The sequence below is a fragment of the Canis aureus genome, chromosome 1, assembly GCF_053574225.1.
Source record: "Canis aureus isolate CA01 chromosome 1, VMU_Caureus_v.1.0, whole genome shotgun sequence".
In the NCBI taxonomy this organism is placed as follows: Eukaryota; Metazoa; Chordata; class Mammalia; order Carnivora; family Canidae; genus Canis; species Canis aureus.
This window is the reverse complement of record NC_135611.1, coordinates 81885802-81912184: the sequence shown is the minus strand read 5'-3', so window position 1 is coordinate 81912184 and position 26383 is coordinate 81885802. Positions and strand designations below refer to the sequence as shown.

Below are 26383 nucleotides of genomic sequence, written 5' to 3'. Positions count from 1 at the left end.
GTGTAGATCCTGACCCTATAGGGGCTCTGTCTCAGGACCCTGAGATCACAACCTGAGCTGAAACCAGAGTCGAACATTTAACCAACTGTGCCACCCAGACACCCCAACTATTAATCTTATCAAGGTCTTCTTGTATGTAATAACTTGATTTTCTCTTCTTGTTTTGAAGATTTTCTCTTTGTCTTTCACTTTCAGCAATTTTGTTCGATAGGTATTGTGAGCCTCTTTCCATTTCTGTACTAGCAGTTCATTTTTTTTTTAAGATTTTATTTATTCGTGAGAGAGAGAGAGAGAGAGAGAGGCAGGCAGAGACACAGGCAGAGGGAGAAGCAGGCTCCAGTGCAGGGAGCCCGACCTGAGACTCCGTCCCGGGACTCCAGGATTACGCCCTGGGCTGAAGGTGGCGCTAAACCGCTGAGCCACCCAGGCGTCCCAACTAGGAGTTCATTTAGCTTCCCAGATATGTAGCTTACTGTTTTTCACTGAATTTAGAAAGTGTTCAGGTATTATTTCTTCACGTTTTTTTCTTCTTTTTCTCTCTTTTCTCCTTCTGATACTCCCATATTGTGTATGTTAGTATGCTTAATGATGTACCACATTTCTGAGACTTCATTTTTCTTGACTCTCTTTTCTCTGTTCTTCAGAACACTATCTTCACGTTCACTAATGAAATAGTGAATTTAATTTAGGATATAATGAAGTGTTTATATTTCTTCTATCAGCTCAAATACACTGTAAGGTCCTTCTAGTTAATCTTCCATTTCTGTTACAGTTTTTAAAGTTGTTAGTTTTTTTTTTTTTACTTTTTTTTTTAATTTTTATTTATTTATTTATGATAGTCACAGAGAGAGAGAGAGAGAGAGGCAGAGAGATAGGCAGAGGGAGAAGCAGGCTCCATGCACCGGGAGCCCAACGTGGGATTCGATCCCGGGTCTCCAGGATCGCGCCCTGGGCCAAAGGCAGGCGCCAAACCGCTGCGCCACCCAGGGATCCCCTGTTACAGTTTTTAATTCCATAATTTCTTTTTTTTTTTTTAAGATTTTATTATTTGAAAGAGTGAGAGAGAGAAAGCACGAGCTGAGGGAGAGGCAGAGAGAGAGAGAGGGAGAAGCCGGCTCTCTGCTGAGCAGAGAACTTGATGTAAGGCTTGATCCCAGGACTTTGGAATCATGACCTGAGCCAAAGGCAGATGCTTAACGGACTGAGCCATCCAGGAGCCCTTCAATTCCATAATTTCTAACAGGTTTTTTAATAGATAATTTTTCTCCCTCTATGTTGATATATTATTCTATTTAATAAGACATGGTCGTCATAATTTACTTTTCTAAATAAGATCTTCTTTACTTGAACATATTCACAGTGGTTACTTGGCCATGTTTTTCTTTTAATCCATTCTGATCACATCTCATATGCGATTTCTTTTGTGTACTTTTTCCCCAGTGTATGGGTCCTAAGTCTGACATTCCTATGTCTTTGCATATTTTATAATTTTTGGTTCAGACTGGACATGTTAGATGACATGCTATAAAACCCAGCTAATGGTTCCTTTCTCTCACAAGCTTATTTGTTCATTTTGTGACCTGCAGTATTTATTGACTTCTATCTTACCCATACCCCTGACTTTTCCTTCATTGTTAAGCTTTTGGTGTTGCTCCTCAGAGAGGTGAGGATTTGAGATACTTCCCTTTACCCTGGAATGACTGGTTTTGGAGCTAAGAGGACGTCTTTTCTTTTCATAACCACACCCAGCTATTGGGCTTCACTAATTGCTGGCTGATTGCTTTTTTTTATTTTGTTTTTTCCCAACAACACCTTAGGCCATAAATTGCTCTGCAAACTAATCCAATCAAACTTGGGCTTTTTTCAGAGGAACTGATCTGGAGATCAGTTTTTGATATTAATTATGACCCCAGGAGAATCCCTCTAATACTATCTCTTTCCCCATTTCATTCATAAAAACTAAGAGGCCTACAGTTTAGTTTGTATCTTCATTGAATCAGTGATTTTCCTTCTGTTACCTTTCTATTTGACATTCACTGTTTCCTAAAGCTCAGGCTTGAACTTCTTCACACTCTCTTGCAGTTGTAGGCAATTTCTTTGGGAAAAGATTAGGAGTTATTTTAAGGTTTCCTTGTCACCCAGAGAAAAATACCTGAACCAGAGATTCAGAACTGGGGGGTTGAATAAGAGTGATCAGAACTCAGTTTTCTCACTGGTTTCATACCCAGTTAAAGCCTTTGTTCCACGAGTAATGGCTTGGTAGCAGGATGGAAGCACCCACCTCCCTCATAATGTAGCATTAGCAGCTGGTAACTGGAGGTAGGATGAGAAATGCTGATATCTTTGCCTCCTAGAAAGTAAGTATTCCAACTGGACACTGGGCAGAGAGGGAGCTCTGTGTTCTTGAGTGTAGTAGTCTAGAGTTTAAAGAAGGCTTGTTGAACTAGGAGGGGGAACTAAGAGAGTGATCCTTGTTCAGATACCACAGATTTGCTTTTTTTAACCAAATTTTTGTAGATTTTTGTGAAAAGATGCTTTATTTGCATATACCATTAGGTTCATTCATAGAGACCTTAAATACTTTCTTTTTATTTTTTTAAGGATTTATTTATTTTAGAGAAAAAAACATGTGCCGCCAGGGAGAGGATACTCTCCCTGCAGACCTAACCACTGAGTATAGTGCCTGATGTAGGGCTTGATCCCATGACCCCAAGGTCATGACCTGAGCTGAAACCAAGAGTCAGACCCTTAACCAGCTGAGTCACTGAGGCACCTCAAATGTTTATTTGTTTAAATAAATTTCACCATTGTCACTGGGGAACTGGTCTTAAGAGCCCTTCACGCTGTCATCCCAGAAATTAATTTCCAGATACTATACTTTTAATAAGCTCATCATCTTAATATTGTTGATGATAGAGCACAATGCGTATGTTGGAGCCATTTCTTAATACAAAGAAGTAACTTAAATTTGTGAGTGTTTGAGAATTAATGTTGGGATACCCAGGTGGCTCAGTTGGGCATCTGCCTTCAGCTCAGATCATGATCTCAGAGTCCTAGGATTGAGCCCCGCCTCACACTCCTTGCTCAGTGGGAAATATGCTTCTCCCACTCCTCTGTCCCTCCCCCCGCCCCCATGCTTGCTTTCTCTCTCTCAAAATAAATAAAATTTTAAAAAGAGAATTAATGATGATTATCAGAAATGAAAGCCATGATCATCACTTCATGCAACATCATTATCAGTGCCTTCCCGTTTTTTATTATATTATGGGTCTTTGTAGATGTCAGTGAAGTATTTACTAAAAAGCTACAAATAGACTATGATGATATTTAAAGAAACAAATATTCCTAAGTGTTGATGGATTGGATTATAGTAGCCTTATTGGGATAATTTGGTAATCCCAAGAAGAAAAGCTTAGTGTTTTTTAATGAATTAGATGGAAACAAGGAAGATAGGCTTATCAGTTTGTGACTGAGGGACAAAGCTTTACCAGTAGGTGTTAGGTTTCCTTGTCATGCAATATATTTTTAATCATGAACTGTGTTGAATAATGGATGTCACAGGGGAGTGTTATGCAGTGTCAGAGCTATTGACTTAAATGCCTCATCCAGATAGATCCCTTAAGTTTGTAATACTTTTTGTTTCTTTATAGGTTGAACTTTTTCATAAAGATATAGAAGCTTTCCAAGAAGAATATAAAACAGCTTCATTAGTAGATTCATCACAAGTTAGTCTCTATGAATATTTCCATATATCTCCTATCAAGGTAGGGGGAAATATAAGTCATTTTTATTATCCTTGATCTCTCAGTGGTAGCAAATTAACTTGATCTGTTTGGGGAGATGAGCATTTAAATTCTATTCCCTAATAGTATATAAATTCTGTAAAAAAGTAAAATAAAAGGAATAATTGTTTGAAATTTTTACTTATAACAATTTTTCACTACATGAAAATAACACTGGAGCCACCTACAAATGTGTTTGTAGGTTTATATCTTGATCTAACATGTTACCTTAGTGCTGTTAACTATTTAATGACAGTTTTAAAAAATTTTATGTATGGCATAGGTGTTTATTGAGGTATAATTGATATATACATTAGTTTCTGATGTATGAGGTAATAATTTGATATTTGTATACATTGTGAAATGATCACCACAGTAAGTCAGATTATAATCACATCCATCACCATACAGTGTTAAAAAAATTTTTTTTTCTTTTGAGAACTTCTAAGATTTATTTACTCTCTTAACAACTTTAAGATAATGCACTAGAATATTATTAACTATAGTCTGTCGGTTTTAATTCATAAACTTGATTTAAGAACCGAAGACTGAATGGAATTAAATATGTTAACAGTTTCTGAATTACATAATACTTGTAGAAAATTATTATATATATATGATGTATATGCATATGATACAAAAGTGTGAAAGTTTAACTGGTTTCAACACGCTAACTTAATTCTAATAGTTGAAACACTAGTTATTTTCATCAACTTCACCTTCTAGATTATTAATATTATTTTAAAATGTATAAAAATTATTTTCATAGCTTTACCAAAATAATTGGATTGAACCTAAATACCACATGAGTTTATGTTGCTGCATTTAACATTTATTTTTTTTTTTTAATTTTTATTTATTTATGATAGTCACAGAGAGAGAAAGAGAGGCAGAGACACAGGCAGAGAGAAGCAGGCTCCATGCACCGGGAGCCCGACGTGGGAATCGATCCTGGGTCTCCAGGATCGCGCCCTAGGCCAAAGGCAGGCGCCAAACCGCTGCGCCACCCAGGGATCCCATGCATTTAACATTTAAAAAGAGCTGTATTCAATTTTAAATTCCTTTAATTTTTCACTTAATAATTTCAACATAGAGGTAACTCTGAAATCTTACTTAGGGTAGTAAATTTAAAATAAGATTAAGTTTTAAAAGTTAAAATTCTCATTTTGAAGATAGTGCTATAAATCTTTATCTCTTTTGTCTCCTTAGTTGCATTTAAGTGTTTCACTGAGTTCGGGCAGAGAAGAAGCCAAAGATTCAGAAAAACATGAAGGACTGGTGGCTATTCATTCTTTAAATCTTTTGCTGAAGAGTATCGGTGCCACTCTTACAGACGCCCAAGATGTAGTTTTTAAGTATGTTTAATACTCACATTTATAAAAGTCCATTTTACATTTACCTGAAAACTTTCCAAGTTGAAAAAGTATGTAAAGGACATTGGAGGTCATAGACAAATACGGGTTTTACTGTTAAATGGAATATAATTTAAGTAACATTTAACCTGCAAAGCCTTCACCTTTAATGAACAGAATAATTATTAAACAGCTTCCTTAAGAAAGAGGGACAGAGGCCTACAAGTTTGTGCATTATCTAAGGCCTTTCTGGCCTAGAGAGGGATTCCTAGGAAGCTGTATACACCAAAGGTATGCCGCTTAAACCATGTGGCTTCAAGGCTTCTAGGATCAAGATTCTTTAAAGCATATGTGACTAGAACAAAATGAATGTAAATGCCATGATAAGGGAGATGAAAGGATTCACTAAAATGTTACAACCAAGAATAGTATATATATATATATATATATTTAAGGTGAATCATAATGGAAGCTATTAGAGTATCTGACCAGAGACTGAAAAGTCTTAGTGGAGACTTCAGGTGAGAATGACCTTTTTAGGTAGCACTGAGAAATGTTATTAAGAACAGTAGTAAGGAGCAATGAGTCCAGTAGGATGTAACTCTAAGTCTAGATGAAGTTAGATAACTGTGAAATTAAAGAACATAAATTTGAAGACCTTGGGAATAGGATGAGATTTCTCATCCAGCTGCTGTCCTATCGGCTGACAGAGCTTCCCAAGCATTGGATCTGTATTTGCTATGAATAGGTTAGCAGTAAACCCACCTTGGTTCCTCAGCTGTCAGCTAGTCAGACAGGACCTGCAGCAGCTGAAGCCTGGCCATTCTTGAGCAGCCTGTTCCATTCTCAGGGTGTCAGACGTCTTCTGTGTGGGCCGTGACGGGATAGTTGAAAAATACAGTCCATGTCCATCAGTGGGATCCAGAAGGTCTCTGAATCCCCTAAAAGTGTGCAAATATGTATATATTGGTGGCTTTTCTGAAGATAAGATCCATAGCTTTCATGAGATTCTTAGAGGGTTCTTTGACCAGCATGTGCAGAGGTATATGTGAAAGAGCAAGTTTTCTGATTGGCATGGGAAATGTACGGAAAGGAAAGCTTTAGAGAAAAATTCTAAAAAAATATGAAACCATTTGTTAATATTAAAAACATTCTTTTCCCCTTTCTCCCTCTTCCTCTCCTACACACACCCACACACATACTTATATGTGTTTTTCAGGCTTGCATTTTTTGAACTCAACTATCAGTTCCATACAGCTTCTGAACTACAGTCTGAAGTAATAAGACACTATTCAAAACAGGTTTGTCTGAGATTATTTTATAAAGGAACAGATTGATATAGTGAAACTCTATCTGTATATGTATTGACAAGGAAGTAAATAGCCATTTCAAAATCTTAAACCTTTTTTTTTCCTCTCAGAATTGAGAAAGAAATTGAGCCCTGCCAACTTTTCAATTTTTTGCCCTTTTATTTTTTAGCCGCTGACACAAGTCTTTTGTGGATCAATGTGGGCTTGGATAAACATCTTTAAGTAAAATATTAACTAATTCAACAAACTTACTTTAGAAAAATAGTATCGAGGGAAACTATTAGTAACTGGTGAACAGGCTTTTTTTTTTAAAAAAAAATATTTTATTTATTTATTCATAGAGATGCAGAGAGAGAGAGAGAGAGAGAGAGAAGTAGCAGACACAGGCAGAGGGAGAAGCAGGCTCCATGCAGAGAACCTGACGTGGGACTCGATCCATGGTCTCCAGGATCACGCCCTGGGCTGCAGGTGGCGCTAAACTGCTGCGCCACCAGGGCTGCCCTGAACAGGCTATTTTTAATGTGATTGTGTTGTCAAATCAGCTAGATATGTTATTTTAATGGATTTTTTTCCACCTTCAGAAAGACTCCAGTATCTTATGATATAACTTATAGAGCCTCTGAGACTACAGTTGTATAGTGGTCATATCATGATGCCTGACTCAGGATGTCTGGGTTTGGATTCTAGTTTTGCTCTTTATCTACTGTGTGACCCTGGGCATCATTTTGACCTATATGTTTCTCCACTCTATAAAATGATGGTGGTAATAGCAACTGTCACATATAGTTATAAAAATGAAAACATCTTGAATATTCTGAAGCTTTATGTAAACATGTTATAGAAACATGTTATTAGAAATATCTAGTACTCTATCACCAAATCAGTTTTTAAAAACAAAACTAGTGATGAATAGAGTGATATGGTGTAGGAATTGAAATTAATGATAATAAGGATATTAGCCTAAAAAAAACATGGATGTGTGTACTGAATATTAAAAAATTTTTCTGATTGATGATTAATGTTCATATTTCATTTTTAGGCCATTAAGCAAATGTATGTACTCATTCTTGGACTTGAAGTTTTGGGAAATCCCTTTGGCTTGATTAGAGAATTTTCTGAAGGTGTGGAAGCATTTTTTTATGAACCTTACCAGGTAATAAAATAATAACTCTTGCACTGTGTAATATATCACTAATACTTTTGAATAAATAATGCATTCCATTTGTTTACTTGAAGCATAGGCATAAATAGCTTTTGGGAGATACAACAAAAAGATATAATTTTTGTAGCAAACGATGGTAAGAGGTTTTGAGAAATTTGGAGGGAAATTTTACCTTTTTGTTCAAAATTTAAACTTAACACTTTACTAAGATGTACTGAATTTTAAGTATTCTGTTGGAATATTAAAGGTGGATAAACTTCACTCTATAATAGAAGTAAGGTCACCATAGATAGGCAGTCTTGTTTTTTGCACAGTTGTATGGGACAGTAAAAATAACTGCAGGCAGACACTGTGCAAAGCAATCTTAATCAGTGGCAAAAATTATGATTGTTTTGTGTCCCTTAAAATTTTCTTTTAAAACATTTAAAACTCTTCTACCTTGACTTTTAAATGTAGAGGGTAATGAAAAAGTAAAACTGTTATTTATATTGTACAGTATAATTTAAAACATAAAAAAATAATAAGAATTAAAGTGCTGTTACATCTTTTGCAAGAATTATCGAGAGTAGTTTGTGCTTAATGTTCTCATCCTATAGCTTACAGTACAGAGCAAACATCTTTTGTACACTTTGGCAAATAGTCCTGTTCCTAAGTTTGGATCAACTTATTCTTTGTACTTTCAATGTCATGAAATATCTCTGAGAATTTTGTTAATGGGCATTTTTTTTGCTAGGTTCACTTCCTCTGGGGTATTTTTATTTTTTGTCATTATTTTTGTCTTCATTTATATCAATTAGTTCACCTTTAAAAGATAATGTAGCCTTTGTTGTTATTATTTGACCCTTTAGGGAGCCATCCAGGGTCCTGAAGAGTTTGTGGAGGGGATGGCGCTAGGACTGAAGGCGCTGGTTGGTGGAGCTGTCGGTAAGAAAGAAAATGCATACCAGGTATGATTATGCTAGCAAGTAATGATGCCTTTGCTTTTACTAAAAATCATTATTGTTTCTGCTAGGTGGATTAGCTGGTGCTGCCTCCAAAATCACTAATGCTATGGCTAAAGGGGTGGCAGCTATGACTATGGATGAAGACTACCAACAGAAGAGAAGAGAAGCAATGAATAAGCAACCAGCTGGTCTTAGAGAAGGCATCACTCGTGGAGGAAAAGGCTTAGTTTCTGTAAGAAATTTCCTAGGGTTGTGAATGCATCAGAGAATATCTTTTTTTTTTTTTTAAGGATTTTATTTATTTATTTGAGAGAGAGTACAAGCAGGAGGGAGGGGCAAAGGGAGAGAGATAAGCAAACTCCCGACTGAGCAGGGAACCCGATGTGGGGCTTGATCCCAGGACTTGCACCAAAGGCATACAGTTAACCAACTAAGCCATGCAGATGCCCCTTGGAATATCTTTTAAAGCCACATTCTGTGAATAAGAAAATAGACATTTAACTTGCACTCCTTCAAGTATTATTTAGCTGTTGGAGGAGCAGTGGGTTGTGTCCAATATAAAACATGTCAGTAGCCTTCTGAAGCATTCTGTTTTACTAAAATACTTAGGCAATATATGTCTAAATGTATTTGTTTCAGTGCTTTCTAGAGTCTTACACTATCTAGAAAGCAGAATTCCTCTAATTTTTTATAAGCCAGACTTGGTTCTTCAAAGCATTATGTTGAAAGTCTTACAAATTTTCACTTGTGCTTTTCCTGTAGGGTTTTGTAAGTGGCATAACAGGAATTGTTACAAAACCAATCAAAGGCAAGTATGTTCCTTTGGGTGGTGCATATTACCAGGTCTTTCACAAATTGATTCTACTTTTATTCTTGATCTACTTACCTAACCTTGGTCTTCTTTTCTTTCTAGGAGCTCAAAAAGAAGGAGCAGCTGGTTTCTTTAAAGGTGTTGGGAAAGGTTTAGTTGGAGCAGTGGCAAGGCCAACTGGAGGCATCATAGACATGGCCAGCAGTACATTTCAGGGAATAAAAAGGTACATTCTCTTTGGTGGAGGATAATGAGTAAAGTGCTTAAACTGAAAGAAATAAAATAAATCAGCTCTTTGGCTCAAAGCCCTTAGTAATGAACCTTATAATATGGCAAGTTGCATATGATTTTCCTAATTACTTTTTAAGTTGTTGCCTTTGTATCATTTCAACTATATAGAGTTCTCCTTTATTAGTCATTCATTCCCAGCAACCTTGACAGGAAAAGTTTGGCAAATTAAGCAAGCTTTAACTTATTTACTATAAGTATATTATAATAATGTAATGCTATACACACACACGCACGCGCGAATGAGTTACAGAATTAGCAAATATAATCTGTCTCCTTTTTAAGAAATAAAGAATGGCATTTATATTCCTGATTCAAATTCAGCTTTTGTTCCCCTTCCCTTAATGATCTTACTTTGTTATGAAACTATTACATTTCCTCTATTTTTCTTCATTTGTGCAAATTATTTTATTTTATTTTATATTATTTCTTAAAGATTTTATTTATTCATGAGAAACAGAGATAGAGAGAGACAGAGACACAGGCAGAGGGAGAAGTAGGCTCCATGCAGGGAACCCGTTGTGGGGCTCGATCCCGGTCTCGAGGATCATGCCCTGGGCCGAAGGCAGCACTAAACCGCTGAGCCACCCAGGCTGCCCAGTGCAAATAATTTTAAAGCATGCTCTCTTTTCCTCCAAGGTAAATTTAGCTTAGGATTGAAATTTGATAGTTGCATTATTATTATTATCTGTGCTCTAGAGACTTGTACCACATACAATAATTGATTAAATTCATGCTAATGAGACCTTAGAAAAGTTAGGTGGGTAGACATTTCCCTAATCTATTTCTTGTTTCCTGCTTTATAGAGGTAGTAATGTCATCATATGAGCTGCTTCCCTTAAGTCAATATTTCATACTGCTTACTATTACTAGTTTCATAATTTAGAATTAAGATGGAGGAAAAAAAGGTTCCATCTCTTCTACATGTAACTTTAGAGTCACAAATAGAATGTGTTGAATTGTAGTAATCAGAGAAGCACAAAACTCAATGAAAGGTAAGTAATTCAAGGTATGGAGAGAGAGCTATACTAGTATATGCCCAGAGTTGATAAAATAACCTTCCGTTTTTCTGAAACTTTATAATCTGTACTGAGCTGCATTACTTTAAGGATTAAGGGCAAAGTAAAACATTTTTATAAAAATAAGACTAACAACTATTAAAGATGTACTTGTGTGAAGAAGGATATTAAAACCAGAAAGGAGAAGTCGATTATGAGAATTAAATATAAGAATATAAATGGTTGAATAAATCTAATTGAACTGTGTAAAAACAATATTGAATCAAAATACTAACTTGCAATTTGAGAAGTGAATAATTGGTATTAAGCATTTTCATATATTATTTATGAAGATGATACACTTTTTATTCTAGATAGATATGTATCAATTAGACACTTTTTTAACCAAGGAACTAGAAACAGATATGATTAGCAAAGCTCCTATCCACATATAGCTTACATTCTCCTGGGAGAGCAATAAATGAAAATAGGTAAAATGATAAATATGTGATGTGCTAAATGGTAAAAGATGCTATGAAGAAAAATCAAAGGGAGTGAAAGAGAGAACAGCCAAAGTGGTGGGGAGGAAAGTCATGATCTTTGTATATAAGGTGTTGAGGGAAGCTTCACTGGTAAGATTAAATTTGAGAAGAGATCAGAAGGAAGTAAGGGAGTAAGACATGTGAAAAGAATACTCCAGGCAGTAGGAATAGCATGTAAAAGTCCTGATACAGGAGTATGCTAGGCCTGTTTGAGGAATAGCAAGACCAGGATCCCCAGAATAGAGTGAGTTGGAGAAGAGAGTTGGAAGAGATGATATTGCAGAATGAGCAGGGAATCAGATCATATGGGCTGGTAAGCCAATGATAAAGACTTTAGCTTTATCTTGAGACAAGAAACATTGGAAGGTTTTGGACAAGAGGAATGATGTGAGCTGGCTGCTGTGTATATTGAGAACAAGTCATAGGAGGACCAGAAAAGACACAGGGGAACACAAAAGATACTGTTGGAATAATCAAGATGGGAGGTGGTGGTGAGGAGACCTGTGTAGGCTAGACAATGGTAAGATGGGGTCACATTCTACATGTATTTTGAATCTAGTGATAACAGGATAACTTAATTAATTGGATATCAGATATTAAAGAAAATCATCATGGGTAATTCTAAAGTTTTTTCTGAAATGATGGAAATGTCATATTGTCATTCCATTTAGGGAAAGAGTGTATTAGAAGTTTTGTTCTGAGTATATTAATTCTCTCGGATGTCCAAATGGGGACATTAAGTAGTTGCTGAGTCCAGGAGTCTGAAGTTCTAGAAGGTGCAGCTGGAATTAAAAATTTGAAATGTGTGAGTCTATAACAGAGTGTTCAAAGTTAAAGTGAGATTAAATGAGATTACCTAGGGAATAAGAATAGAAAAGAGAAAAAAAAAATAGATCCAAGGACTTGAATCTAACACTGGGAAGTTGGGAAACTATAAGGAGGACCCAGCAGTGGAGACTGCAAGGAAATGACCATTAAAGTAAGGGGGACAATCCAGAACGTGGTGTTCCCAAAGCTGAGAAACAGACAGTCCCAGCTAATATTATTGTTGAAGAGGAAAGGGAAATTCCTACTTCCCCATTCATCTTATGTGAGGGTATTCTGAGTTGAAAAACAGATGTGGAACTTAAAATGGGGGTACTGTACCCACTCCTTAGCTTTGCGTAGAATACTCTTCTGTCATGTGTGTCACTTCTTTATTTATCACCTATCTTCCCAGTGAAGTCTTTCATGATGACCCTAAAATTTGATTGTATCCCCTACCCTGCCCCAGATACTTCATATCTCCCTTCCTTTCGTGATTTTCCTTTCTCTTTAGCTCTTTTCACTATTTCATACACATATATTTTACCTTGCTTATCTGTCCTGCTAGAATTAGTTCTGTGAATGCAGTATCTCTAGTCTGTTTCCACAGCACTTAGAATGTTGCTTGACCTGTGGTAGGTTGGATTTTTTTTTTTTTTAACTGAGATCATTGGAGACTCACCTGCAGTTGGAGGAAATAATGTGGAAAGATCCCTTGTACAGTGTGTTGTGCCCCTCTGGGTGTTGTCACAAATTACCATGAACTTGGTGGCCTGCACCCTTAACATTTCATCCTCTTAGAGTTCTAGAGGCCAGAAGTCAGAAGGCAAGGTGGCAACAAGACTTTATAATCCCTCAGAGGGGTAGAATTTGCCCTTTGCTTCCTCCTGCTTCTAGTGGCTTGTGGCACATAGAACTCCAAGCTCTGCCCTCCTCTCCATATCACCTGCTCTGTAGGCCTCATCTCCCTCTGCATCTCTCCTACGGACACTTGTGGTAACTTTTAGGGCCCACTCAGATAACACGGGATTATCACCTCATTTCAGAATCCTTTGGTTAATCACATCCTCGTAGACTTTACCATATAAAATGACATTCAGAAGTTCAGGGATCTAGCCTGATTTCTTCGGGAACCACCATTGAGATTGCCACATACTAGATCTTAGACTAGTAACATTTTGCATAACCTAGTACAATATCACAACCAGGATATTGACATTGATGCAATCCATCGAATTTATTCAGATGTCCTCACTTTAACTTGCACTCATTGGTGTTTGTATGCTCTCATCCTGTACAATTTTGTCACCTGTGTATGTCCACATATCCACCAGTCTGGATACTAAACAGTTCTAGCACCACATAGATACTTAGAGTTGTCCTTTCACAACTCATCTACCTCCCTCCCACAGACCCCAGAAATCTTAAATGCTACTTTATATACCTTAATATAGTCTATTTAAAATTGAGATAAAACTCATATACTTAAGAAATCGCCTTTTAAAGTGCATTTTGGTTGTTTTTAGCATTCACAGGATTCTACAACTGTCAGCATTTTTCTAATTCCAAAACATTTTCACCCCAGAGAAAACCTTGTGTTTGTCAACAGTTACTCACCATGTCTCTTCCTCTCAGCCGGAAGCAACTACTATTCTACTTTCTGTCTGTAGATTTACCTATTCTGAACATTTCAAATAAATGTAATCATACGATGTTTGGCCTCTCCTAGCATTATGCTGCTTTCAAGTTTTATCCATGTTGTAGCATAAATGAGACCTTCATTCCTTTTTATGGCTAAATATTCCTTTGTATGAATAGATGACCTTTGGTTATGTGTTCACTAGCTGATGGGTACTCAGGTTGTTTTTACTTTTTGTTAGGAACAATGATGCTAAAAACAATGTTTAAGTTTTTATGTGAACATATGCTTTCAGTTCTTGTCAGTTTTTCTTTCGAAGTGGAATTGGTCATTTCTGTAACCTCCATGTTTAACTTTCTGAAGAATTGCCAAACTGTTTTCCGCAGCAGCTGCATTAATTTATATCCCCACCAACAATGTAGAAGTTTCCAATTTCTCCACATCCTCTCTAATACTAGTTATTTTCCATTTTGATCTTTTAAAATAGTCTATTGAATGAAGTAAAATCATGTTGTGGTTTTGATTTGCATTTCTTAATGATACAGAGCATTCATTTCATTTTGCTTATTGGCCGTTTCTGTATCTTTCCTGGCTAAATGTCTACCAGATCCTTTTGTGTTTTTTAATTGGGCTGATTTTGTTTTTATTGTTGAATTTTAAGAGTTCTTTATATTGTGTGTGTGTGTGTACACACACACACACACACACACACACACACTGGAAACTAGATCCCATTTTCTCCTATTTGTGTATTGTCTTAGCTTTTTCTGCTAGTGCTTTTTGATGAAGTCTGATTTATCTTCTTTGTGCTTATGCTCTTGCTGTCATACCTAAGAAAGCATCACTTAGCCTGAGGTCATGAAAATTTACATCTAAAACTGAGTTATAGTTTTAGCTCTTTTAAATGTTCAGGTCTTTGATTCATTTTAATTTTTAAATTTTGTATGTAATGACAGGTTGGAGAGGTTGGATCCATACTTACTCTTTTGCATGTGCAAATCCAGCTGTCCCAGCACCCATTTGCTGAAAGGACTACATTTTCCCTACTGAGTGGTCTTTCCCTACTTGAGTGGTGATGTGGGACTCAATCCCGGGACTCCAGGATCATGCCCTGGGCTGAAGGCAGGCGCTAAACTGCTGAGCCACCCAGGGATCCCCCTCATATAAATTTTAGAATCAGTTAATTTCTGCCAAAAAGGACAGCTGGAATTTTGAATAGTGATTGTACTGAGTCAAGATCAGTTTGAGGATTAGTGCCATCCTGACCATATTTAGTCTCCCAATCAATAAAAATGGCTGTCCATTAATTTAGGGCTTTCATTTTTTTCAACGATGTTTTATAGTTTTTCAGTATTCGTGTCTTAAATGTATTCATAAGTATTATTTTTAGTGCTATTATAAATGTAATTGTTTTAATTTCATTTTTGTACTATGTATTGCCAGTACATAAAAACACTAGTTTTTGTATATTGAACTTTTATTCTGCAGCCTTACCAAGCTTGTTAGCTCTAATAGTTGGATTCCTTAAGTTTATGTATATATAAAATCATGCCATTTAAAAATAAAAGTAATTTTAGTTCTTCCTTTCCAATTTGAATGCCATTTGCTACTGCTTGTTTAGTTACCTTGGCTAGAACTCTAGTACAATGTTGGATACAAGTACCAAGAGCAATCGTACCTATCTAGCTCCTTTCAGTCTTTCACCATTAATTATGATATGAGCCATGGCTTTTTTGGTAGGTATTTTTTATCAGGTTGAAGTTCCTTTCTATTTTGCATGTGAGTGCCTATATCATGAAAGGATTTTGGGTTTTGTCAAATGCCTTATGTGTATTAATTAAATTGACATTGTTTTATTAATATAGTATCATACTGATTTTCATATGTTGAACCATTTGCATACCTGGAATAAATCCCACTTGGTCATGGTATACAATCTTTTTTAGTCCTGCTAAGATTTAGCTTGCTGAAAATTTTTTAAAATTATTTATTTATTTATTCATGAAAGACAGAGAGGCAGAGACATAGGCAGAGGGAGAAGTAGGCTCCCCACAGGAGCCTGATGTGGGACTCAATCCCGAAATCCTGGGAGCACACCCTGAGCCAAAGGCAGACGCTCAACCACTGAGCCACAGGCGTCCCTAGCTTGCTGAAATTTTGTTGAGTTTTTTTTACATATGTATTCACAAGGGACATTGGGCTGTAGTTTTTTTGGTGATATCTTTGCCTGGTTTTGTATTAGGGTAATACTTTCCTCATAGAATGATTAGGAAGTGCTCCCTTCTCTTCATTTTTTGGAAAGAGTTTGTAAAGGAATTACATTAATTTCTCTTTAAACATTCGATAAAATTCACCCAGTGAAGCCATTTGGATTTGACTTTTATTTCTGGTCAGTTTTTTGATTACTAATTCAGTCTCTTGATACAAGTCTGAATCCAGTTGTCTGCTTCTTCGGTAAATTTAAATCTTCCCTCTTTTTTTTTCTTTGTCTACCTGATGATTTGTCATTTTTGCTGACTATCAAAGAACCAATTTTTGGTTTCATTGATTCCCTCCATTGTTTTTTTTATTTGTCTCTGCTCTAATTTTCTTACTTCCTTCCTTCTGCTAGCTTTGAGTTTAGTTTGCTTTTATTTCCCCCACTTTCTCAAGGTGTAACTTTAGATTGTTGATTTGAGATCTTTTTAAGTGGTAGGCAATCACAGGTATAAATTACTCTCTGAGCACGGTCTTAGCTACATACCCTGTTTTGGTATGTTGTGTTTGTTTTTATTTGTTCCAGAATAGTTACTTTCCTTGGTTATTTTTTCTTGGACCTCTAGTTATTTAGGCTTCTGCTGTTCATTTTCCACATATCTGTGAATTGCCCAAATTTCCTTCTTTTATAAATTTTATTCTATGTAGCCAGAAAACATACTTTGTAAATCTCAGTACCTTCCTATTTATTAAGACCTGTTTTAGCACCTAATATATAGTCTGTCCTGGAAAGTATTCTGTGTTCACTTGAGAAAAATGTGTCATTTTCTGTTGCTGAATTAAATGTTCTCTCTTATAGATGTCTGTTAGGTCTGGTTGAATTATAGTGTTATTCAAATCTTCTAATCCCTTGCTGATCTTCTATTTTGTATTCAGTATTGAAAGTAGGATATAGAAATAACTTATTGATTTTTTTTTCCTCTTTGCAGTTCTGCCAGTTTTTGCTTCATGTATTTGGGAGCTCTGTTGTTAAGTACTTATATGTTCATAATTTTTATAGCATCATGATAGACTAATTCTTTTCTTGTAAAATGTATTTCTTTGTATTTAATGAGAATTTTTTTATTTAAAGTTTAATTTTTTCTAAACTTAGTATGGCTATTCTAGCTCTCTTTTGGTTACTATTTACATGATATATCTTTTTCCATCCTTTCATTTTCAACTTACTTGCATCTTTGGCTCTAAAGTGAATCTTTTTAGGACAGCATATGGTTGGATCATATTTTTATCCACTCAGCCTATTTCTGCTTTTTAATTGGATAATTTACCCATATGTATGTGTTACATGTATGGATACATTATGTGGTAAGCTTTTAACCAATATTTATTGAGTCTGTGAATATTTGTTGAATGAATGAACAAACAAATGGACCATTCTCAATTGGGTCCACGCAGTCAGAAATGTTAAATAAATTATTACAGTACCAAATTTAGCAATTCCTGTATATTTTAAACCATGCATGTCAAGCCCAAGTAGGACTATGAGGAATGTTAGGGTATTTAAACATTAGAAAACTGTACATGTAATATAATTTATAGCAGTAATAGATTGAAGGAGATTAACTATATGATGACAGCAATGACCAGGAAAGGAATTTCTAATTTAAAATTCATTGCCTCCAATAACAGTAACAAAGAACTATAAGCAAACTAGGAGTAGAATTGTACTTCCTTGGTTTGACAAAAGGTTCCTTTAAAAAACAAAAGAAAACCTTTGTTAATACTGGCTCTTCATGTGGAACTCTTAGATGCTTTCCCTTTAAAGTTAGAAATGAGACAACATTGCTTACAGTCCCCTCTTATATTTAACATTGTATCAGTGTATTTAGCAATGAACTGGAGGAACCAGACATTATAATAGGAAAAGAAAAAAATTAAAAGTCTTAAATCAGAGAAAAAAGAAAAAAGCAATATTCATTTGCTGATTCTCTTGATTATTGTCTGCAAAGAAAGTCCAAGACAATCTCTATAAACACACTCTTTCCAAGTCAACGTTTTTCTAGAATACTTACATTATTTGTGTAATAAAGACAATTTTAAAATAGAGAAGTGATGTAATAGTCTTAATCCAAAAGAAGATTCTTTTTAGGGTATCCCTGGGTGGCTCAGCGGTTCAGTGCCTGCCTTGGACCTAGGGTGTGAGCCTGGAGTCCCGGGATCAAGTCCCACGTCGAGCTCCCTGCATGGAGTCTGCTTCTCCCTCTGCCTCTCTCTCTCTCTCTCTCTCTCTCTCTCTCTCTCTGTGTGTGCTTATCATGAATAAATAAATAAATATTTTTTTTAAAAAAGAAGATTCTTTTTAGTAATTGCATTTTAAAGTGAAATAAGAGTTTTTTTTTTTTTTCTGTAGAGCTACAGAGACTTCTGATGAAGTGGAGAGCCTTCGACCCCCTCGATTCTTTAATGAGGATGGAGTTATCAGACCTTACAGGTTGAGGGATGGGACTGGAAACCAGATGTTACAGGTGAGTGAAGAAGTATCTTACACTTAAGATTAATTTAGTCAAGTTGCTTTATTAAAAGTAGCTCTATAATGTTTCAAATATTCGTTAGGTTATTTGGGCTTTTGTGTGTTTTGCTTAATTCTATTTACAAGTTTCTTATATTTTACTTAGGTCTTAATGTACATTTATTTACTATAAGATTTTTTTTTCTTTTTTACAGGCATCAAAAAGTTTGATATGAAAACAGTTAATGCATGACTTTGCAAGTGAAAGCCAACAGTAGATTTTAGTCTTAAAATTTACAAACTACGTACCACTGTTTCATTATTTTGAATACAAAGAAAAGCTTTTGTATTGGTAACTTTGTGCATAGGATTTTACTGAATCTGATCTTTTAATAGGGTATTCTTAGCTCTGACTGGATTTACTAGATTTGTTAAAAACCATTGTGCCTTATGTACCCTCATCGTTCATGGTACTTCTTTAACCAACTAGACCATTTCTGTTTAGGATACTTCCTTCTGCATATCAAGCCATTAGTAGCTTTTATACAGTTCTCCTGTCCATTTGGGCATGGGTAGGGAGAAAACCAGTACCATTGCTATTGGAGAAATTCTTGGGTTCTTAGGCTTTTCTTTTGAAGATACTCAATTGGCCTTGACCCTCTTCCTGCCTTATACTTGTGTAGTCTATTTAAAACCTGTGGAATCTGATAAGCAGTTCACAGAAAAGCCAACATCTTCTATGAAGGAAAATTAGCTTTTGAAACAAAAGACCATTTGGAGGTAGAATATTTTATCTATTTAGATACTTTTCTTACTTTGAAAATTGGACTTTTTAAATTTCAGATTATGGTATAGGTAACATACCATAACAGATTATACCAATTTAAAGTTATTTCATCTGTGGTTTAGATGTGGGTTACTAAATTAAATCATTTTTTGACCAAAAAAAAGTCATTATGTTATATAGACTTGAAAATATTCATGGTAATAATAAATGTTGGGGATATGGTCCTTCCCTTATTACCCTTGATATTTTAAATATTGTCATGTTTAAAATGATCATGGTAAATATTTAAAACTTTAATATTTTTCCCACCACATGCAGAGTATATAATTTTTCATAAAATGTACTTCCATCTAATATAGTAAAACATAAAATTATGGGATAATGTGTATTATTTAATAAAGTGGTAGTGTCTTTAAAAATGTTTTTATAAAGCATCAAAATAATTGCATTTTGAGACAGAACTGGCAATTTAGTGAGAGGTTGTGCTCTAAAAGGCATTTTGTGCAATCTCTACAATGACAGTATATCATTCTTTGGAAGATGGAAATGGTGCAAAAATTACCTGTGGTTAATACAATTGAAAAATACACTTCACAGTTCCTGCCTTCCCTTTTTAGGGAAGTAACATATTACTTACATTGGTAGCTTTTGTTAATAACATATTACTAACATTTTACTGGACTGAATAGTTATCAAATCACCTACTGAAAAACTGAAACTGTTTCTTGAGAAACTTAATGAATTCAATAAGAAGTAAGGATGGATAATGAGAATTTCAAAATACATCCTCATTATTAGGAAATAGATTATGATAAATAAGAAAGCCATGAGATACCAAAAATTTCTCTTAGTTGATAACTTGATTTTAGTGACAGGTAAATTTATTTCATACCTTCGTTAACTGCTGAGCTTTAAACTTTGGGATTTAAAGGTGCTAACCTTTGACTGTGTTTTTAAAGGTGCATATTATTTTTAGTAGGCCAGTCTTAGTATTAATTGCCGAAAGAGCTATTTAAATGACTGGAACTTCAAAATCTTGTCAGGGTTTTACTTGTTTTTCAGCAAGAGCATTAAACACAACGTTAGCAAGATACTTACAACAATTCACCAGAGGCCTCAGGACAATTGTGGTTATTAGCATTGTTCTTCTATAGGTGTAAGAAGGTGTATAGGTGGTTTGGTGGTAATGGTGCTTTTTTAATCAAAATTCTATTATTAGCAAACAGTTTACAATACATGAGTGCCAGTAGTTGGAAAAAAAAAATAGGCAGAAGTCATAGAAACAGGATTTAAAATCCCCTCTGCTGAGATTTAATCTGAGTGATTAAACAATGGTGTCTTTGAAAATGTTTAATATTTCAAATGTTTCTCCTTCCATTTTCTAATTCTCTAAAAAAGGTACTTGGTTCGGTAAATTATATGGGCCTATATGTAATTAAATATAAAACACACTGTTTAGTTGTATGCCTTCATATCTAGAAAGAAGTACCATATTAAGTGCTTCCTACTAGTCAATTCAAGTTACCTACTAGAGAAATAGAATGATAATTCTCACATATTATTTTATCCATTGAGTATACCAACCAGTGAGGTTTGGTCTTAGGTGTATTAAGATATGGAATATTATATCTATAATTATTGCCCTACTCAGATCTGAAAAGCCTACCTCAAGATTTTTCTGACTCCTTGAACATTTCATAATTTTACATGTTTTGCAAGCATTTTGCCATGCTTAACTAACCTTTGTGCTTCTTCTCTCCTTTACCATGCTTACAGAAAATTCAGGTCTACAGGGAGTGGATTATGACTCACAGTAGCAGTAGTGATGATGATGATGGTGATTAGTCAGATCTGAAATGTTAAATTCATATGTTCTTTGTCATTTTATTTGGAATGTTTCATTAACATGTTTTGTATGACTGCTACCGTAATGCACATATGTCCCGTTTTAGGGAGTTAAAATACTTTTTCCTTTTAAAATGTTTTTCTGCGCATTTACAGAAAACAAAGTAATTGCATTATTTAAGCACAGAAAAAATCTATTCTACATCCAAAGTAGGGTATAATATATATTTTAGCATTTGCTTGTATATATATTGTAGCTTTGTAATGTAGAGTTTGTCATTAGGATTTAAAGTTAAACTAAAATATTTTCTTAATGTTCACTAGTTTTATTTTCAGTTATCAGCTTTTTAGCAAAATGCCATTTTTAGTGCTCTATAAATTTTCTGGGCTGTAATGTAATGCCATTGTATAAAAAAAAGAGTAGTAATAGCTAGCCAGTATTTTACATTTAGCATTTAAAAGTATTTTTGTCAAATTTCTTTTAATAATAATAAACTTATGTAACTTCAAGCAGTATGAATTTGTTGCTCTATTCCAAAACCATATAGATTATATCACTCTTTAAGGAACATTCATGAGTTGTTATGGAAATTAGTTACATAATTTTATAGTGTTAGAATGAAAAAAAAAGTTCTATTTTCACTTATTTCATTATATATACACACACACACACACACATATATGTCAACAATGAACAAAGTTGGTTTTATAGTCATTATTTTTACTTAGTAACCTAAATATCCAGATGCTATAACCCTATTATAAAATATTAAAATTAATTCAGGACATTAAAAGAATTTTTATAGTAAGCATAATTATGTATTTTTTACTTGGTTATATTGGAAAATATTATCAATGTCTCAAAGATCTATGAGCAAAACTGTTTTGTGCACTGAAGGGTTTTTTAAAATTCCAATTTAGATAAACACCATCCTGTCCTGATTCACTAGTAAGTTAGATGAACAACAACAACAACAAAAAATCCTTTAAAGAGTGAACGACTATTAATAATATGATGTTTTTTTAAAGTTTTTATTTTAAATTCCAGTATACAGTGTAACATACAGTGTAACACTAGTTTCGGGTATATGGTATACTTATTCACTTCCATTTATCACCTGGTGCTCAACAGAATAAGTGCCCTCCTTAATCCCCATCACCTATTTCACCCATCCCCCCACCCACCTCCCTTCTGATAACTACCAATTTGTTCTCTATAGTTAAGAGTCTGTTTCTTGATTTGTGTGTGTGTCTCTTTCTTATAGTAATATGATGTTTAATCCTTATGACTGCTGTGCTTTTGGATCAACAAAGAAACATTTACCTTATATTAATCAGTTTATGTATATTGAGCTTATATTTAATTAGATTGTAGTAAATAATTGCCTTATTGTTCAATTTATGGCTTAATTGATTCAGCCCATGATTTCTGAGTAATTCTTAACTTTACCAATGTTATTTCTATAAATCAATTTCTTCTTTATTAGAAATTGACTCTTAATTTTTTAATATTGAGCTTACAAAAAGTATAAGATATTTCTTTTGACATGTCTACCTGCCTAGCATTCATTTAAATTAAATAAAAGTCAAGGTTCTGTGTACTAGGACTAAGAAATACGTGAGTGCCAAGAATGTAATTACCGTTTACATCAAAATAATATTATCATCTTTGGGGGATAGATAATTGAGAACAGTGACCTTTAAAATAGTCATGACTGAAAAAAAAATAGTCATGACTGGTGTCAGAGACTGGTATCTTGTTGTCCCCACTATTCTCTCTCACCCTGGCCAAAACCAAACAAAACCTGCTCCTTCAATAAGAGGCTAGAAAGAACACAGCCTATTGTTACATATTGTGTGCCTTAGGAAGGAGAAATCTGGAAATGTCCTCATTGGCCTTTTACAGTTCAGCAAGGCACAAGGCCTTTCTAAAAGGGAAAAACGCTAAACTTCTTGATTGCAAAGCATTTACTGAATTTCCTGTGGTTGGTCTGTGACACTTAATACTATGGTATAGTTTTTAAAAGATTCTTAAGAATTTATTTGGAAAAAAAAAAAGAATTTATTTGGAAAAGTTCTGGGTATTTCAGCATTGACTTGCCATTTTAATGCAAAAAAAATTGTAAGCAAGATTACATTTATTTAAAATCCCTAGAATAGTGAAATGATTTAAAATAATATTCTAGTAGCTAGTAAACTGTTATGTAGGTCGTGTGGCTCTAAGGATTCATCACATTTAAGTTTTTAACCTTTACAAGTGAAATATGTTTTTTAACAGTATAATTGCCCTTGTTCTGTTTTCCTGCCACAGTGAAAAAAATCTTTTCAAGCTTCTTTGACCACAGATACTGTTTTTCTGGCTAAAAAATTTTTGTTGCTTTTATTAGAGGAAAATTTGATATTTAAAATTGCACTATTGGGGCCAGCCCGGGTGGCTCAACGGTTTAGTGCCACCATCGGCCCAGGGCGTGATCCTGGAGACCCGGGATTGAGTCCCACATCGGGCTCCCTGCATGGAGCCTGCTTCTCCCTCTGTGTCTCTCTCTTTCTCTCTCTCTCTCTCGCTGTGTCTCTCATGAATAAATAAAATAAAATCTTAAAAAAAAAATAAAATTGCACTATTGTTTTATATTAATGTGCTCTTGTTGGAGGTAAAAGACATGGACAAAAATCTCATCAAACAGAAAAAGAATTCAACTTTTGGCACTTTCATGAGATGAATAGTTCTTTTGTTTATTGGAGGCTCTATAACTAATTAAAATTTTAAAATGGGAGTCTTATCTAATGAGAAAGTCTAGGGAGAAAGCCGCATTTGAAAGATCGATTATGAAATACCACACCTTTCCATATCCTTTATGTATATTCTGAATTTCTACATGGTCACTGCTTACATATAGAAAAAGGGAAGGAGGGTCCTTCTCTCTTCTCTAAGGGAGTAATCACTCATTCTTTATTTGCCTTTGTATTTACTTGACACCGAGTAACATACTGAAAACTAGCAGGAAGAAAAATCATAAAAAGTTTGAAATTATGGACACTTGCCACGATGGATAAATTTATAAGAACAGCCTATAAACGAAATAAGATGAATTGGATATTAACAAGTGTAAATCCAATATAATACAGCTGTCAATATTCCTTATAAAAAAGGAAGTCAGAATAAATTACAGTTTGTTTCTGTATTTAAAATAATCTAGATTTTATAAATTTTACTTTTTGAAATTGTTCAAAACACATATTGATGTTAAGTGTTGATTTTCAGGTCATGTTATTAAAATTTGCAAATGGAGCCATTGTAGATCTATGATTAAGACAACAATATTCAACATGAAATACATGCTACTCTATTTGTGTCCAAAAGCCATATATACTAGAGAATGGTAGTCACTATAGTAATTTGTCTGATTTAAGTCCTGCGGCAAAATTTAGCTTTCATACTTCCCTGTAGTCATGGGAGGAGGACCAGAAACAACTGTCCCAAGTGTTATTGTATACTCTTACACTATATCTTCAGTCTTTGGTTTTTGTTTTATAGATTTACTTGAAAATATATAATTTATTATTAATTTATAATAGTAAAAAATATTAAGGGTCCTATGTGATCCAAGTAAGATACAAAGATTATTCGTTTAGATCAAGTAATAATTATGATGGATATATAAACACATGTCAATTTGATTATTCTATCCCTGCACCTTTGGGATAAATGGAGATTTAGTTATGTTGAGATCGTTAATCTTTAATTTCAGTAGATGAATGTTTGAATTAATGAAGTGCAATGAATACCATTTGTATAATACAAAACATTACTATAAGTCTTGAATCAGAGAAGAATAAAGCGTGTGATTTCAAATAGGTCTATGTTAGGGAGCTAATTAGAATAATTTATAATTTTCATAATACAAGTTTATGGTTGGTTGGTTTTAATGTGGCAGACCATTTTCGTGTCCATTATTATCTCAATCAGTGTGATGAATTTATTCAGCAACAGTGTACCTCTAAAAATGAGCTTTAAATGTCTAATAACTTTTAAAATTGATTTTTAGTATAGCCCTCTTTATTACATACAAATATTCTAAGCAGTGAAATGGTAACAAAGATACGTACTAAATTGCAGTATGCCATTCTTCTGAATCTTAGAGATGCTTAAATATGTGAGCACTCAAAATAATATAGTCATTATTAGCAGGTTTTTTTTAAACATAGGATCGTCAGAAATTTAGCTAAATATATAATTCTTAATTGGGTATTTTGTGTTTTTCTACCCTAAGTTACTGTTTATCAATAATCTATTAACCATATATGTCTACAAAGGTTTTCTGAATGTAGAACTTGGGATTTCTTTGAAATAAAGAACTTAAAGACCCTCACTTCCATGGAAAGAGCAAATTCCTTTTGTGAATATCAATTAGCTAACATTGATTCTCATTTTACAATTGCAGTATTTTATAGGAGATAGGAAAATTTTCAAAAATTATGTTTTTTTACATTGTTACAGTAATATATGCTTAGTAAAATAGAAAACTATAGAGGAAAAAAAAAAAAGAAAACTATAGAGATAAAAATTATCCTGTTTCCCTACTGTTTCTGGTATATTTCCTCTGAAAATTTTTTATTAACATGATTATGATCCAAATACATAATTTCTGTTGTATATTTTTGTTATTGTAAATTCTTATAAATATTAACTTCTAAAGTTTAAAAAAGTGATCTATTAATAGAATAATTCCCAATGTGAGGAAACTGGTCTTTATTTCTGGAATACATAAAAGCCAGCAGAATCTTTTCTTAATTTTTATAATTTTTATAGCTATAGCAGCTTTCCTTTTTTGTTTTTTGTTGAACGTGTTTCTACCTTTTTAAAAAGTTTTCACCCCTTGAATAAATCTTCACCTCTCAAAATGAGTGTGTGTGTGTGTGTGTGTGTGTGTGTATGTCTGATCTTTGTGTCCTTCACTGTGTGTGAATGTTGTTAGCTTAGTTACCCCATGAGGATGGTAACCATGCTCTTAATCATTTCAGATATTTAAAATTTTTATCTGTGTTGTCTTTGAATCTCTTACATCTCTTTCCATGATATCATAGTTACCATTATGTGAGTTGTGGAGGGGAGGCTGTTTTTGTTTGTTGTATATTTCTTTTCTTTCAGAAATTACAGATGTTTATAATTAGCTTCAAACACTGCCTAAATGGCAGTTGGAAGATAGCTGCCTTCAGCCGACGCGGTCTTTCTCTTTACCTCGGGAGGAGAATTACAGCTGATCTGGAAGAAAGGGCTTACCATAGGCAGTCAGATCACCAGAGTAGTGCCGAACATTCTTCCCGGCTTCATCTGAAATTTTGAGTAAGTGGAAAAGAACTAGGAGACAAAGGCTTATTGGATTCACTCTTCATTTTGTAACTCTTCCCCTCCA

At 34.3% G+C, this 26383-nt stretch overlaps 1 protein-coding gene across 5 annotated transcripts in view; it reads left to right on the top strand.

Annotated features, from left to right (window-relative positions):
- VPS13A (vacuolar protein sorting 13 homolog A) overlaps positions 1-26383 on the top strand; it is a 234742-nt gene that overhangs the window by 192371 nt on the left and 15988 nt on the right. For 3 of the 5 annotated variants that reach the window (XM_077906342.1, XM_077906335.1, XM_077906373.1), the window contains 9 exons: positions 3651-3764; positions 4992-5137; positions 6354-6435; positions 7484-7597; positions 8455-8530; positions 8619-8782; positions 9313-9358; positions 9464-9587; positions 18239-18353. In XM_077906342.1, coding sequence (XP_077762468.1) covers positions 3651-3764; positions 4992-5137; positions 6354-6435; positions 7484-7597; positions 8455-8530; positions 8619-8782; positions 9313-9358; positions 9464-9587; positions 18239-18353 — 981 coding nt within the window. Of the gene's footprint in view, positions 1-3650; positions 3765-4991; positions 5138-6353; positions 6436-7483; positions 7598-8454; positions 8531-8618; positions 8783-9312; positions 9359-9463; positions 9588-18238; positions 18354-18552; positions 21480-26383 lie in introns of those variants that run through there. The other 2 variants (XM_077906353.1, XM_077906364.1) reach the window with 2 other exon arrangements.